The sequence below is a fragment of the Leptodactylus fuscus genome, chromosome 10 (genome assembly GCF_031893055.1).
Source record: "Leptodactylus fuscus isolate aLepFus1 chromosome 10, aLepFus1.hap2, whole genome shotgun sequence".
NCBI classification, from domain to species: domain Eukaryota; kingdom Metazoa; phylum Chordata; class Amphibia; order Anura; family Leptodactylidae; genus Leptodactylus; species Leptodactylus fuscus.
In genome coordinates this window covers 3116870-3132544 of record NC_134274.1, presented here as the reverse complement: position 1 = coordinate 3132544, position 15675 = coordinate 3116870, and the positions used below count along the sequence as shown (strand labels likewise).

Below are 15675 nucleotides of genomic sequence, written 5' to 3'. Positions count from 1 at the left end.
CATTTATAAATAGAAAAACACAACATGGAAAGACGTGAATGCTGCTGCAGCTACTTTGCTGGCTGTGAATTTAACACATCCAATTATAACGAGAGAAGCCAGCATGCCTGGGAATCATTCTTCACGGGTTGGAAGGCCTGCGAGCTGGGGCTGTCAGTAGCTGGAGCAGGAGGAGACGGAGAACATATGGCATACACATCAAATGATATTGTGTGTGTGTAATGTTAACAATCCTGCACAGCGTGTGACGTCCCCTCCTGTCCTTGTACTATAGTTCATTAAAAGTTGTGCGGTTTGATGTGAGGCAGGATTGTAAATACAGGGTGAATGTACAGCTGGCACAAAGTGAAAGATCTGTATGGAGGAGAGTGGATATCGGACCATAGCAAGGAGCTTCCCACCGTACCCCTCTACGCGGCTCGGGAGGGTTGCTCGCCGATGGAGTAAGGTAAGATTGTTTACTGCTTTGGCATGGCTTTAACATCTTACTGAGGTCGTTCCCGTATTTTATTGCTCTCTGCTACATATTTTTGGTTCAGCTGGGCGATCTCTACCTGACCTTACATGCCTCATAAAAGTTGGTGGAACGCCTTGAAGGTTGGACAGAAGCTACTTGTGGGTACCAAGGTCACTAAGGACAAAATAACTTCTATACGTTATAAGAATTCATTGCCTGCCCCCTCGTTTGCTATATAGGGTTAATTACTGTAATTACTTGGGAAGATGACTAATTCTTTGTCCAGAACTTGAAGATTTAACATCAGTTTGTAATGTGTGGATCAGAAGACGTGAATGAAATCTGTAAAGATTCCAAGATTCTGGAACAATGTGGCGGCTTATCGCATTATTATATAGTTTCATGTGTTTCTGGTAACTATATATTGTAGAAGAATAAATACACGGACTTACTGCTCTCCCCTCAGTGTTTCTATCCGTTAGACTTCTCAGCATGTTGTGTGTATTGATCTGCTATTCCTCTATAGAGGTGTCCAGTCTAGCTCCACCCTAGTATATACAGGTGCAGTGTCAGTAGGTGTATATACTGTACAGCCGGGGACACAAGTCTCCCTTCAGAGCATTATTACATGGGCTTTATTTATACAGACTGTTCTCCGTCTGACACTGTTATTTCTATTTGCAAATATTGCACATTTTGTTATATGCTAAATTTATAAAAAGTTACTGAATTTCTTGCAGACACTTTATAATATCCAGATCAGCCGAAACTTATTCTTCTGCATAAAAAAAAACCTTAAGAAATCGTGTATAAAAATAAAGCTGCAATTATTTCTGCAATGATATGATAGATAAAAACCGTCCGTCTATGTATTGCTAGGATGTCGGCTTGTTACACTTACACTTAGTGACAATTTATCGGTGACGCTGCCAAAAAAAATCCAATCACACCTTATAAATATGATACAAGGCATAAGCTGTAAAACAAGACCCAGAGACCCCCGGCCTCACATCTAACAATTGTTTTGGATTTTCATTGCCCTTTCATGGTCAGAATAATGTAACGTGCTGAGCTATTTAGTATCTTCTCTATTATAAGTCAGTGGGATCTCTTTGTATTCTCCTCAATTGGATGCTAAAGGATCTGTTGTTTCTGTCAAGGCTCCTTTAAAAGTGGAAATCCTGATGCTAGTGTGAACTAAGCTCCAGAACATAGCTACAAGTAGTATTAGCATCAATTAGAGATTTTTAGTGTCTGAGTTTTGTGAACTCCATGATGTGAAAATGTTATTGCAGCCCTTTAAGTATTACAATTGTGGCCTTGGTCAGACAATGACAGCTTTTACTTCTCTTTAGTACTTAGAGACATTGGGGCAGATTTCCTAATCCAGTGTAAGTGTAATCTTAGACCCGCAGCCTGAAGATCCATCAGATTTATCACAGTGGCTGATGATGGATGAGATCTGGCATATCTTTTCACTGTCTAGTCATACTGCCTATTAGATGGCTTAGTAGTATCCAGAGTTTTACCCAAACTTTTTAACCCATGCCCCCTTTTCCTGCTCAGACACTTTCACTTGTCTAGAAAGTTGGAAAATGTATTTTACACAAACTCATCAAAATATACAAGAACGCAGTACTGAATATGGGCCTTTACAGTAAGGTGTCAGTAACAAGGACATCATTTTATAGGTTTTACTTTGTGATATACGTCTTAATATAAATCTTTTTTGGGACTTCACAAGCCAGTGGAATATACGAGTACAATAAATCGTCAGGAGATCCAGTTATCCCCATAATAGAGATGCAGAGATATAGCATAAGCCTTTTGTTGATTCACGACAATCCCTTTAATAAATTGTAAGATCAGTTTTATTTTTGTATTTGTTGGAGCCGAAACTAAAAGAAATTCTATTTAGAATAACAAAAAACTGTAATTTTTTGACAGAGGTTTGTCCTATGAAAACCTATCAGTACGCTATAGGACACATTTGTTTTTCTGTTGTTTGTTTTTTCTCCATAACTCCAATTATCCTTTAGGTGCAGCCCATAAGTTTGGTGTGAATAGAGAGTAACAATAAATCTGTTCTCTCTTCTTGGTCGCTTCTAAATGACAACCCTCTGGAGAGAAGATGGTAATTACCATTATAATGACATTTCATGCAAACTCCCGCAAGTTGCAAAAAGAAAAGCTTGTTTGTATTTTTTTAAGAGGAGTATAAGAGGGGCGTAAGAAGTACAAGAAGTATAAGAGGAGTATAAGAAGTATAAGAGGAGTATAAGAAGTATAAGAGGAGTATAAGAGGGGCGTAAGAAGTATAAGAGGAGTATAAGAAGTATAAGAGGGGCGTAAGAAGTATAAGAAGTATAAGAGGGGCGTAAGAAGTATAAGAAGTATAAGAGGAGTATAAGAAGTATAAGAGGAGTATAAGAGGGGCGTAAGAAGTATAAGAAGTATAAGAGGAGTATAAGAAGTATAAGAGGAGTATAAGAAGTATAAGAGGAGTATAAGAGGGGCATAAGAAGTATAAGCGGAGTATAAGAGAGAAGTGTAAGAGGAGTATGAGAGGAGTGTAAAAAGAAGTATAAGAGGAGTATAGAGAACTATATGAGGAGTAGATAAGATAAGATAATCCTTTAATAGTCTCACCATGGGGATACTCAGTGTGTTACAGCAGCCTAGATAATACAGTAATATAATTCAAGATGAACACAGACAAGCTCATAGCAGATAGAAAATATACTAGGAATCATAGCAACTAGGAAGAAAAAAAGAAAGACTCAGGACCATTTAGTTTTCTGTGCGGAGTGTCTTCACTCAGCCTAATGTAGATTATACAGCCTGGTCGCGGATGGGGGGGAAGGATCTCTGATAGCTCCTTCTCACACTTGGGGTGAAGCAGTCGGTCACTGACAGGAATGCCCAGGACTATCACGTCTCATACATGAGGTGGGATTTGTTCTCCCGCATGGAGGTCACCACAGACAGTATCCTTCTGTCACCCACCACCTGTACTGGGCCCAGGGGACTCCCCAGGACAGAGCTGCCCTTCTAACAAGCCTGTCAAGTCTGTTTCTGTCCTTGGTTGATATACTGCTCTCCTAGCAGGCCACTGCAAAGAAGATGGCTGAAGCAACCACAGAGTTGAAAAAGGCCTAACAAGTGTCCCCTGGACTCCGAAGGCCCTAAGAAGTGGCCCCTGGACTCCGAAGGCCCTCAGCCTCCTGAGCAGGTAGAGTCTGCTGTGGCCCTTTCTGTGCAGCGCCTCCAGGTGATCGGCCCAGTCCAGCTTATTATTGAGGAGCTCACCCAGATACTTGCCCGTCCCTTGGATGTCCACTGGTTTTTGTGCATATATATGAGAAATATAGGAGGAGTATATGAGGAATATAAGAGAGGAGTATAAGAGAAGTATATGCGTTCTCTGAATATTTTCCACTTGAAACCAAATTAATTAAAACAAAACAAAAAACGCAATGTTTTACAAACAAATATAAATTTTCATTTTCAGGGATTTTAGGCTGCATTCACACATGACAGAGGCAATTTAGCATCACTTGTTGACTCTCTGTCATCCGTCCGGTCATAATTTATTTTCGTTTTCATTTCTAATATTTAAAGTAAAAGGTTGATGGATTTAATAGGTTTATTTCTTTGTCACATTCTAATGTCTCCTATTCTTTGTTCATGTGTCCTCTGATTTGTAAAGTGCTACGGAATAGGTTGGCGCTCTATAAATAACATTTATTATTTTTATTATTGTTATTATTAATAGAAATGACAACAAATAGACATCAGTTCCCATAATTTACAAATAAAAATAAACTGCAAGTGTGAATCTGGCCTTAGACATATTAATATATGGCCAAGGAGGCCCTGTTTCCTAATATATGTGTTTCTGTACATTGTAATAGGAAAGTTGCATCGTAAATCTCATTGGGGTGAGGTTGGCAGGTTACGTGCTACTGCTGTATATGGAGATCTTTCTGATCTGGCATCAATAAGCCGGTCTTATGTGCAGCAGTGAACAGCAAAGCATGGATAATTGTAGAAATGCCCGGTAGACATGTCCGGCACATTGCAAGCTATGCACATGTGTTACTGACTAGTTTAGAACATATCAGTGGGGGGACAGGAATGTGGCACCCATAACTAGCACGCTACAATGGCGCTATGTTATACTGCCTACAGCTTTATAGAATAATATTAGCCCTTTTTATGATACATATGGCATTACAGCAAGAACTAAGACTATAATGTATAAACTGTCATCGCGAGGTAAATGCCAAATACATTACAACATTTAGATTTTAATGCCTGTAAATTTCGTATAGCGGCTGGGATTAGCTGGTGGGTAACTTTCCCAGCATTTTAAGTATTTTTGAAAGGGAACTTTCATTTAAAAAAAAAAAAGTTTCCCATAGAAATCTTTCTCTAGCAGTGTCCGTGTTTGCGCTGATAATGGTACGGCATGTCTGCGATATCAGTCAGCCATTGGACAGACGGTGGGAGAAACGCGCTCGGTACTTCAGACCTGGACGCCTCGGAGGGGCACAGCGCTAAAGTGTGAATTAATGTAAAGTTATTTCTTTGTGTTTTTTTATATTATGGCAGCAAAATAGTGAAGGAAAAGGGGGGCTGTGAATGGTGAACTTGAGACCCCGCCTGTATTCGCTCATTAACCAACGACACATATGAAGGAATTCCCGGGTACAGATTTATAGATTGTGATACAAAGCTGTGTTAGGTCTTTCTGTTTTATCACGCATCATAAATATTCTCATAAATACATCACAAGTTTGCTGCTTTTCTTTTTCTACTCCTTAGACCAATCTATACCCCTGACTCGCGTCTCCAAAGCTTTATAAAACATTTCTAATACTGAGTCTATTACTTTTAGACATAAGTGGCCTCTTCATGTATTTACTAACACCTTTGTACTTGTACTCTCACTCCTGTGACGTCCAGTTTTTTCTTCTTTGCGTCTCCCTTGCTGTTGGACACTTAGCCCCATCCATACTACTATTATTTATTTCAGGAAACTTTCATTTTTATTTGTTGTTTAAAATCTCTTGATAATCCGACCTTCCCTGTATAGCACACGGGGCTGCCCCGGGGAAGCGTCTCCTCCAATATTTCAGACTATATTATATTTCAGAGAAGGCTTTTTGTTTGTCACATATTGGATTGTATTATTTTTCTGTCTTTTCTTCCATCTGTTGATACACTTACAGACTGATATTTTAATACACTACATTGCAGTCATAGTTCTGCACATTTACTTAGTGAAAGTAATCAATCTTTTAAGATCAATTAAAGCCCTGGTGTCAACACATTGAGCGCCAGGCCTTTGTCTCATAGTTCATATATGTCTGGTACGTCTCCATCTATGTAATATAGGCAGCCTTGGTTCGCGGCTCGCCTTCGTTTTCTACCATAAGTGCTAAGATACGATTCCAGTAATTTACTGCACGGCGGTGTAAGTGCTTTGCCGCTTGTTCTCCATTAGGGTAAAGCGCAGGTGCAGCTTGTTTTTCTAATTTAATCGTCTCATCACGTCCCTCGCCAGCATTTCTCACTTAATCCCAGAGTCTTGATACTTTAGCACCACGGAATCCTAAACAAACTGTTCACACCCCTTAAAACATTGAGTTAAAAACAGTTGTGTACCCGAGCAGTGAGAGTAGCAGTGAAATACAGAAGCCACCGGTACTTGATATAGAAAAAATAATTTTGACTGATGCTGACCCTGTTATAACAAGGTGACTGTTGGAACTAATCTGCTCCAGCCAGATCCATTATATATATATATATATATATATATATATACACACACACACATCTCTGTGTGTGTGCATGTATTACTGCTGGGGATGAGAACAAGATTTTCTAAACAATATTTCATTATGTAAAAGCCTAAAATGAAAAATAAATAAAAAGAGGAGAAAAAGCCAAAAATGACTCTCTCCTCTATGTAAAGATGTGAGCTGAGCATACTGTCTGTGCTAATACACGTTCTATTCCAAGGAATTCTAAATTTACAAAAATCCTAAATTCAGTGAAATAAGGAAATACTAAGATTCGGAAATCTTTTTCAGTTTTAAGAGAGGAGAGAATAATTTTTAGTATTATTATTAACCCATCTATTTCCTTTCTTTTGCAGTGTATCGCAGTTTCTGGAGAAGAATCCTTTTCCTGTCAGCAGCCCATTAGGCAGTGGGACAACAAACCCTCTCCTGCCTTCCCCTGCCAGTCTACAGCTCGCTCAGCTGCAGGCTCAACTCACCCTGCAAAGGCTAAAATTGGCGCAGAGTGCAGTGACCGGCAACACAGCTGCTACAGTACTGAACCAAGTACTTTCCAAGGTGGCTATGTCACAGCCACTGTTTAATCCACTGAGAAATGCTACCATGATCGGTGCACACGGACCTGCTGGAATGGCTTCTCTAGGCTCTACCATTCACAATGCCAGATTTCCGTCTACTGGATTGCCGTTCTCTCCTCAAAATCCTGTCATGCCACCAAAACAGAATCCAAATCAAAACTCTATGCAGCCCTTTGGAAAAGCCATGGGGGGAAACAAGTCTGATGGATTTCACCTTGGACCTCAGTCATTCACTTCAGAGATGGATCAGTCTTCTTATCATGGCTATGCTTGTGGATCAGAAGAAGCATCAAATGGCCGTTACCCTCCCAAACACGACAACCAATCTGGATTTAAAAATCAGTACTTTGACAACCATGGACCACATCACTCCATGAGCCATAAAGGAGATGTCAGCCAGGGCGGCCATAACATGTCATCCAACAACCAGTGGGAATCTTCTCGTCATTGGCAACCACCTAATGAGCATTATGAGGCCAGAAATGACCTGTACAACCCAGAAGAGCCAACACCTGATACCAAATTTAGCCCCTCAAATTCTCCAGTTTTCCACAGAAATAATAATGGAAAACTCAACACTTGTGCCCCGTCTCTTAAGAACGCAAAACTGCATGAACTGAATGACTTCCATGGTATTACACCCATGCACCTACCACATACGTGTACAATGTGTGACAAAAAGATCTTCACTTTAAAGGTAAGCTACTATACAGGGTGAATGACAGGTACATTATTAGCATTACTATTAGGGTGACTTGGGTTTCACGTTTTATAGGCTTCTGTATTTTCGTACACTTGTATTCTCCATTCATTCCAGACCATCTTTTCTTAGAACTGTGTTTGCAGTTGGTCTATTAATCCTTCTAGAAATGTATGAATAAACTTACAACGGGGTGTTACCGTTCTACTTGTCAGCGTGTTGTCTCATCATCTGACACTATCAGCGCTGACGGGACGGGGTGACAACGTCCTCGTATCCCCTCCAGCCCGGTAAGGCCGTCATCAGATTACACATAAGAAAAGATGTCCAGCTTTGACAGTTCATTATGAACACAATTATTACTAGAGATGTATCCGGAGACAGGTAAGAGGAGTAACACTAAAACATCCAGCAACAACGCTCATTCATTTCAATAGGTTGGAGAAATGTATCTTGGTTTTAATGGACTGCCAAATTACTACATGGAGTTCTTAATTTTGGTTTAACTCGCACAATATTTGATAGAATTGTTGTATCTTTAGTCTTTCGCTTCTGTCCTGAGATTGTGACAATTTTTGTAAGTTTTTTTTTTTTTTTTTTTTTTTTTTTTTTTAAAGTAGCATTTGATGAACCTGATGCTTCAGAATCTGCACAGGCTCAACACAGGCAATTTTCCTACTGACTTTTTAACAATACAGTGTGCAAAAAAAAAAAAGGTGTAAGATTTTGCAACCTTTAGGCATGAATGAGCCCAAAAAGTGAAATAATATATTTAGTGACTTTTTAACAACATGGAGTGTAAGACTTGATCCAATTTTCATTATTTTACTGTACAATAAGATCAGTGGCTAGAAATGTAATACGTGATAATTGTGAGTTTTGTTTTTTCTTTAAAGTAGGTTTCCCAGATTAAGTTTCTAGAAAAAAAATATTTATTGGAGAAAGTTTTTTTTTTTCCCCCTGCTTTGGATGGGATTTCATCTTGAGTAAAGTCATGCAGCAGTAAATGGTCACTTAGAGGAGCAGCTGTTCAGCGAGGAAAGCTGCGGTCTAATACAGAGAAAGGCAGGACGGGGTTTCCTTATCTTTACTGGTGAGGAGAGAAAGAGAACAAGTGCGGGGAGAAATAATGAGGATAGAAATTTGTAGTAGGCTTCAGAATTCCAGAATATTATTATTCCCTGTTAGTTAGAGAGCTGGGCCGTACGCTAGCTGTGCTCTGTTTGGGCCGTACGCTAGCTGTACTTTGTTCTAAGTAGACTGAAGGACTGAAGTTACATGAAAAATACAAAAAGAAAACCAGCGCAGAGACCCTCCTGCACACAAAAGCCGAATACTGTGATATTATCGTGTCACATATATCGGCTATACGTGACAATCATTATCAATAATCACTTTGTCTACAGGTCAAAACAATCAGGTCCATCCCTATTTGTACAAGTTTTAGGTTTCTGATGGATACTGTGAATATGTTTCTAGCACTTATGCTTACTGTGTCTCACAGTGAAATATCACAAGTCATGATCAACCTCACGCCAAGTGACTGGAAGGCTTTTATGAATGAGATACTTTATCAAGAAATTATTGGATAGGTGTCTAACATTTTATCTAAACTGTTGTATTCAGCTGAGCCTTGTATCCGACCTCCATTAAGTAAATCATGTGATGCTGTAGTCCGTTTCAGATGACAACACTATATTTGGCTGCAGAACATGTTTTTAGTGCCGTCATACTTCTCTGTCAGCAATACATCACATGCCATATGTCTACCAAAACCAAGAGCTCAGAGTCTCTGTTTAGGCAGAACATGCTGCGTTGATAGCATTGCGTGCCAATGTCACATGCAAACAAAATCCTGGCTGTGAGGTGACCACGAGTTACTACATGAGCGTACGGGTACAGACCTAAACACCTGTATAATCTCCACAATACAAAGTAATGAGAACTGACCGTTATATACATGGCCCCAGCAGCAGAGGGGTTAACCACCAGTTATTACATTGTGGACAGCGCTAGTTAGGATTGGGCAATTAATCACAAAATAACTGTAATGGAGAGTCAGCTGAATTAATCGATGAGGGATAACTCACAATCATCCACATACTGAAAATGTATCTCTCATAGAAGCAGATCCAGAAAGATACAACCATCATCTTACACATCATTCCTTAAGCCAATTAGATCTGATGTACATGGGCACATCTATTGCTGCGGGGCCCCACATTGTGAAAACGCTGTGTGCTGCATTACCTGTAAAGTGAATGGGATTCTGGCTAATCGCACCCACACACTGCAGAAAGTAGCGGGAACGCTGACATTTCAAATATGTTTGTGTTTTTGCAGATTGCGGCATGTCAATTATATCTATGGAAACCATGGCGATTTCCGTGTAGATATAATGGAGGCAGAAAATCTCCTGACTTTCTATGGCGATCATTGCATTTCCGCTGCTGTCTTTTCTACAGCGTTTATTTGCAGTGATTCGCTGTGTAAAGTCTTCACATTAATAGGACACATAGATAGAAATGTATCTATTGTTATTATTTATTTCACTTACTTATATAGCGCCATCGTATTCTGCGTATGTAGAAGGGCGAACAATCTAAACTCCTTTTAGTTTTGGCACAAATGTGAAAATTAATGACTAGAGATGAGCGAGTACTGTTCGGATCAGCCGATCCGAACAGCACGCACGCATTGAAATGAATGGACATAGCCGGCACGCGGGGGGTTAAGCAGTCGGCGTCAAAGCGGAAGTACCAGGTGCTTCCATTCATTTCAATGCGTGCGTGATGTTCGGATCGGCTGATCCGAACAGTACTCACTCATCTCTAGTAATGAGAAATAGCCAGGAATGACTCCCACACATCACTTACTGTAAGGGGAAAGCACATATGGTCCCATAGCTGAATGCAGTTATAACTGTGCGGGGTACATACAGCGTCTCCCCCTTAACTTTTGTTTATGACACTTCAGGTATGGTTCATATAGACTAAAGTCAGCTGCACAATACCATGAGCTAACCGGCTGTCGTGAATGATCGGCGTGGGGATACACGGGGGATACATGGATGTCACACTTCATGAGTTCTCATACAGCCACTCCTACATGCGCAGAACTGACATGTCCCAGATGGCCATATATCACCTTAGGGTCACGCTATAACACACATATATGTATAAGGGTCTATCAGCTAGCCATCCGTTTACATAGAGATCAGTGCATATTATGTTTTGTGTCCTTGTCTTCCCGTTTTTTTCATCTGCTAAATGGATTTAAAAAATCTGATATAAAATGAACCCACTATATTATTATATTATTACATTATATTATTTTGTACCGAGCTCCATGGGATGACCTGGTATACTAATATACTGCTCTTTTTTCATCCCTCTTTTCCAACATATTCCTTAAATGTGGAATAAAATAACAATTGTGAACAATAAAACAATACCCCCCTCTGATGGAGAGCGGACAGGTTGTAGAGAATTCCCATAACACTCTCCTTAGAAGTCAGTGGGGAAGACTTACTGATCAGAAGGGGCGAGAATTCAGAATCAAATCACATGGGTCATTTCTGTGACTGTTACCCAAAGGCAGAAGTGAATCCGAAATTATCAGGGAGAGACATCAGATACTTCTCCATGATCATATAAATAACTGTAAAGCTATATACTCCCTGTATTACACCCCTCACTATAATGTAAAGCTATATACTCCCTGTATTATGCTCCTCTACTGTTATATACCCCTCACTATAATGTAGAGCTATATAATACTGTATTACATCCCTCACTATAATGTAAAGCTAAATACTCCCTGTATTACACTCTTCCAGTATTATATACCTCTCACTATAATGTAAAGCTATATACTCCCTGTATTACACCCCTCACTATAATATAAAGCTATATATTCCCTGTATTACGCTCCTTCACTGTTATATACCCCTCACTGTAATGTAAAGCTATATACTCCATGTATTACGCTCCTCCACTGTTATATACCCCTCACTGTAATGTAAAGCTATATACTCCCTGTATTACGCTCTTCCACTGTTATATACCCCTCACTGTAATGTAAAGCTATATACTCCCTGTATTACGCTCCTCCAGTGACTGTGTGCACTTGAGGTATAGTATACACAGTTCTACCACCGATAACATCCCAGCACTCAGCCAGCGAGATATGTCAGACGTTAGAGTATCGCTGATATAATCCAGGGGCGTTGACATTCAGGAGCAACTGCTGTATGAAATGACCAATGTCAGTCTGACCCTGGTTTAACCCGAAGTTGGCACCTCTTAGGTATGCTTCATTAGTTCTCATGTAATCAGGATGCCTCTCTAGGATCACAAGGGTCCATGTCATTTTATAAACTTGGCTTGCTGCCCACAAATTCCTGTAAATGGCTAATAGGTGGCTTAGGAAATTACCCATGCTAGAAGCCAGCAGGTGAGCCTCGGGGTTTCTGCAATTACTCATTTAGTTCCAATGTAAAATTAATGTAAAGGTTTTTTAGCCACATAAATCAAAGGGGGTGCAAATATAAAAAGTGATACAACTTCTTGTGTACATGTGTAGTAGAAGGTTAAACAAGCTCCATATTTATAATGAATCAACATTGACATGCTTTATTTTGGTCCAAAGGTATCAAAAAAAGAAGAAAAAAGTGTATATGTTATTCATGGACATGAATTGATAGCACATGACAAAATAAGTGGGATTGTTGTGCTTATCAGGGACATGTCCACAAATGTGACTGTGTGCATAAGCCATCACCATGAGAGGCGGGACACTATTGAAGGCTCTCGAGCCTGGTATTACTACGCTTTTATTGCAGAAGTCGCCTGATTTTACAACATACAGTACTGCAAGACCAATATATCCTATGGTTGATGACACCCTGATAGGTTCAAGTCCTATAGGTGGTCTAAAAGTAGAAAATAAATGTCATTTTGTTTAAAAGCTTGAAACATAAAAAAATATAACATTTTTTGCTTCTTTTCCTCTCTGCATTTTTTATTCCCCCTTTCAATACATAATAAGATACTCACAATTCTGCTATTATAATTAACGTTCTGTGTTTTTCTAATATACACACGTTTTATAAAATGCAGCTTTCCCTCAGCTCTTTTTTTCTGCAATGTGTGGATAGGATTATTCAGATTCTCACTCCTTCTGCTGGTCCTGCCATATTTGAAGCCGCACGTGGAAAATCTGCCTTATTTTTTTGCAGCAGTTTTTTGAGATAAAGCCAAGAGTATCTTCATAAAGGAAGCCCTTGCACGTCTTCTGCTAAATCTACTTTGGCTCAGTAAACTGCAGCGAAATCTGGAGAAAAAAAATGCAGCTGTTCTGCAACGTGTGGCCAAAAACATTTTCAGACGTTCCAATTCTCCACCTACTAATATAAAATGAGATTTCCTTGCCATCATCCCATTCAGGGCTCTTATGTCTCTACAAAATAACAACATTTAGTATCACCTTTTTAGTGAATCTGCGAAATAGAAAGAAAACTGCTATGGATCCCTTTTCTGTCTGAGGTTGGAGATCTCTATTCCTGTATCCGCAGTCACACTATAGAACTTTCTGTCTGCGGAAGTTGGGATATTACATTTTTTTCATGGGTAAATGATGACTTGTGTTTAGCAGATTATTAGAGAGGAGATCCGGGGATTTATTTTTATTGCTGGATTGGAAATTTAGAAGAAATATTATCCATGATGAGATTAAAATGGCCTGAGGGGGGTGAACCCTGGAAGAAAATAGGTTGTACTGGATGAACTTTAGTAGTGTAAATGACCGATAATAATGTTATCACCAGTGAATCTATAACATAGATCTCTAACATATATAGTAAGTGTCGTTACAATGTAGCACTGGGCGATTATGATTTAATTGAACATTTTACCTCGATTAGGATTATTTTAGGGCATTACATATGGGTTGCTCTCTATGTATACACCATGTCCCTGAATTTTGGTTTCTGTTATGCAGATATTAACAATCCTGGATGAATAACTTATAGTTAGTGAAATATTGTTTGGCCAATGAAAGTGTCAGGCAGGATAAAATGGATGCTAAATAACTGAAATAATAGATGTGAGGGCATTGACATTGATATCTGAGCTGTTGGTTACGTTATAATCAGTGTGAAAAGGTTTCCCCTGTGTGCACATACCCTAATATAGAGCATTTGGTATCTGCTTTATGTTTTTTGATGGGTCAGTAATAGGGTAGGATTATAGGTTAGACTTGACTGTTAACCATTTTGTCCTCTGACTGTGATTGCAGATGGGAAGGAAATCATTTATAGTATATGTAACTTTGGTAGTTGGTTATATTTCTTCTAGCACTTCTTATTCTGTCAGGACTTATGAAAAAAATGTAGCTTGCTCTGCTGTGTGTTTCTGCACCTCCATTCACCACTATCTGTGATACAGGAATAGTGCACTTAGTGTAAGATAACAGCTTGAGCCCAGGGCTTTTTGGCTGCACCTGCTATGTGGGGGCTTAGCCTAAGGCTGGGGGCCCCATGTTGCAAAAACACAGCGTTTTGGTTGCGGCCAAAACACTGCATTTTACATTACGTGCAAAGTGGATGGGATTCTGGTTCATGCCATCCACGCACTGCAGAAAATCCACAGTGGAAATGATGTGGTTTCAAAAACTCTTTTATTTTTGTAAATTGCAGCACATCAATTATATCTACAGAAAAGCAGGTTTTTTCCATAGAAGTATAACGGAGGCAGAAAGTCTGCAGAGGAAAACTCTGATGACACACAGTTGTCATCCCTTACTTTTTCATGGTCCCATAGACTTTCATTGGTGTGATGCATCAGCGTTAGTGGAAACAAAGAAAAAACAAAACAAAAACATGCTTCTGTTGCTTTTTGCGGACCTATGACCCACTAAGAAAAACATAGACGTCTGAATAAACAGATTGGAATGAATGGTTACGTATGGTGTCAATGTGATATGCAGACATGTGAATAAGGCCTTTTAATAGATCCATTAGGACGTAGCTCTGGTTGTGCTTCGCAGCTTTATGTAATATAGGTAATCCTAATCTCCAGTTACCTTTTTTTTTATGGTAAAACATGTCACCAATGTGGTTTTCTATCTATATTTTCCGTTTCTCTGCAGGACTGGGACCTGCACATTAAGGGCCGGATGCATATACAGAATGTGATGAGTTACTCTGAGAGGTGGGTGTATATTACATATAGCACGTATCCTGGAGGTCACAGCAGAAACTTGCTGGATTCTTATGTCTTTTTTCTTTCTTTTAGGACTGGTACAAACTGCGCCCCGAGCTCGGCAGATGGGGTATTACCCTCTTCTCTAAACCCTGACTTTCACAGCATAAACAATGAGGGTAAGAGAAGCTCTGTCCTAGAAACAGGGTGATCTATTACTAGACAATGTTGTGCACTTGGCTCACAAACAGCATCTGAGTATATTAAACCTGCCCGCCAGATCAGAGTGTAACACATGGCAGAACTATTTAACCTTATCAAATATTTTGGTGTGAGCTCAGCTCTCCGGAGGTTACAAACACAAGGGGTTCGCAGTATCTGCCCTCGAGAGATTATTCATATACTTCAAACTACAACAAGGAAATGACAGGAGGCTGGGACATGATAACCTTGACCAGCGAGTAACCTCATGTACTGAGCAATGATAACCTTGTTTACTGAGTATTATCACGTGTGAACGTCAACAAGTGAGAATCTTATACATACCCAAGTATTACTGCATTAGTATTGCCTCTGTAGGTTACCCTGCACATCAGCCGCTTCCCTTAATATATTAGCCATTGTACACATGCACTTGGTTAGTACGCCCTGCACACTTTGGCTATGCAAATCTTTAGGCAGAACACAAGATGCATTTCAGTAAATGCCGACATAAAATTGCTTGTATGTGCTGACTGATAAATCTCCTCACTAGAGATGAGCGAACAGTGTTCTATCGAACACATGTTCGATCGGATATCAGGGTGTTCGCCATGTTCGAATCGAATCGAACACCACGTGGTAAAGTGCGCCAAAATTCGATTCCCCTCCCACCTTCCCTGGCGCCTTTTTTGCACCAATAACAGCGCAGGGGAGGTGGGACAGGAACTAC

At 39.7% G+C, this 15675-nt stretch overlaps 1 protein-coding gene across 1 annotated transcript in view; it reads left to right on the top strand.

The window, feature by feature from the left end:
- The window catches only part of RBM20 (RNA binding motif protein 20), a 126336-nt gene that overhangs the window by 73168 nt on the left and 37493 nt on the right, over positions 1-15675 (top strand). The window contains exons 2-4 of the mRNA XM_075258699.1: positions 6621-7539; positions 14692-14753; positions 14838-14923. Of these exons, the coding sequence (XP_075114800.1) occupies positions 6621-7539; positions 14692-14753; positions 14838-14923 (1067 nt within the window). The remainder of the gene's footprint in view (positions 1-6620; positions 7540-14691; positions 14754-14837; positions 14924-15675) is intronic.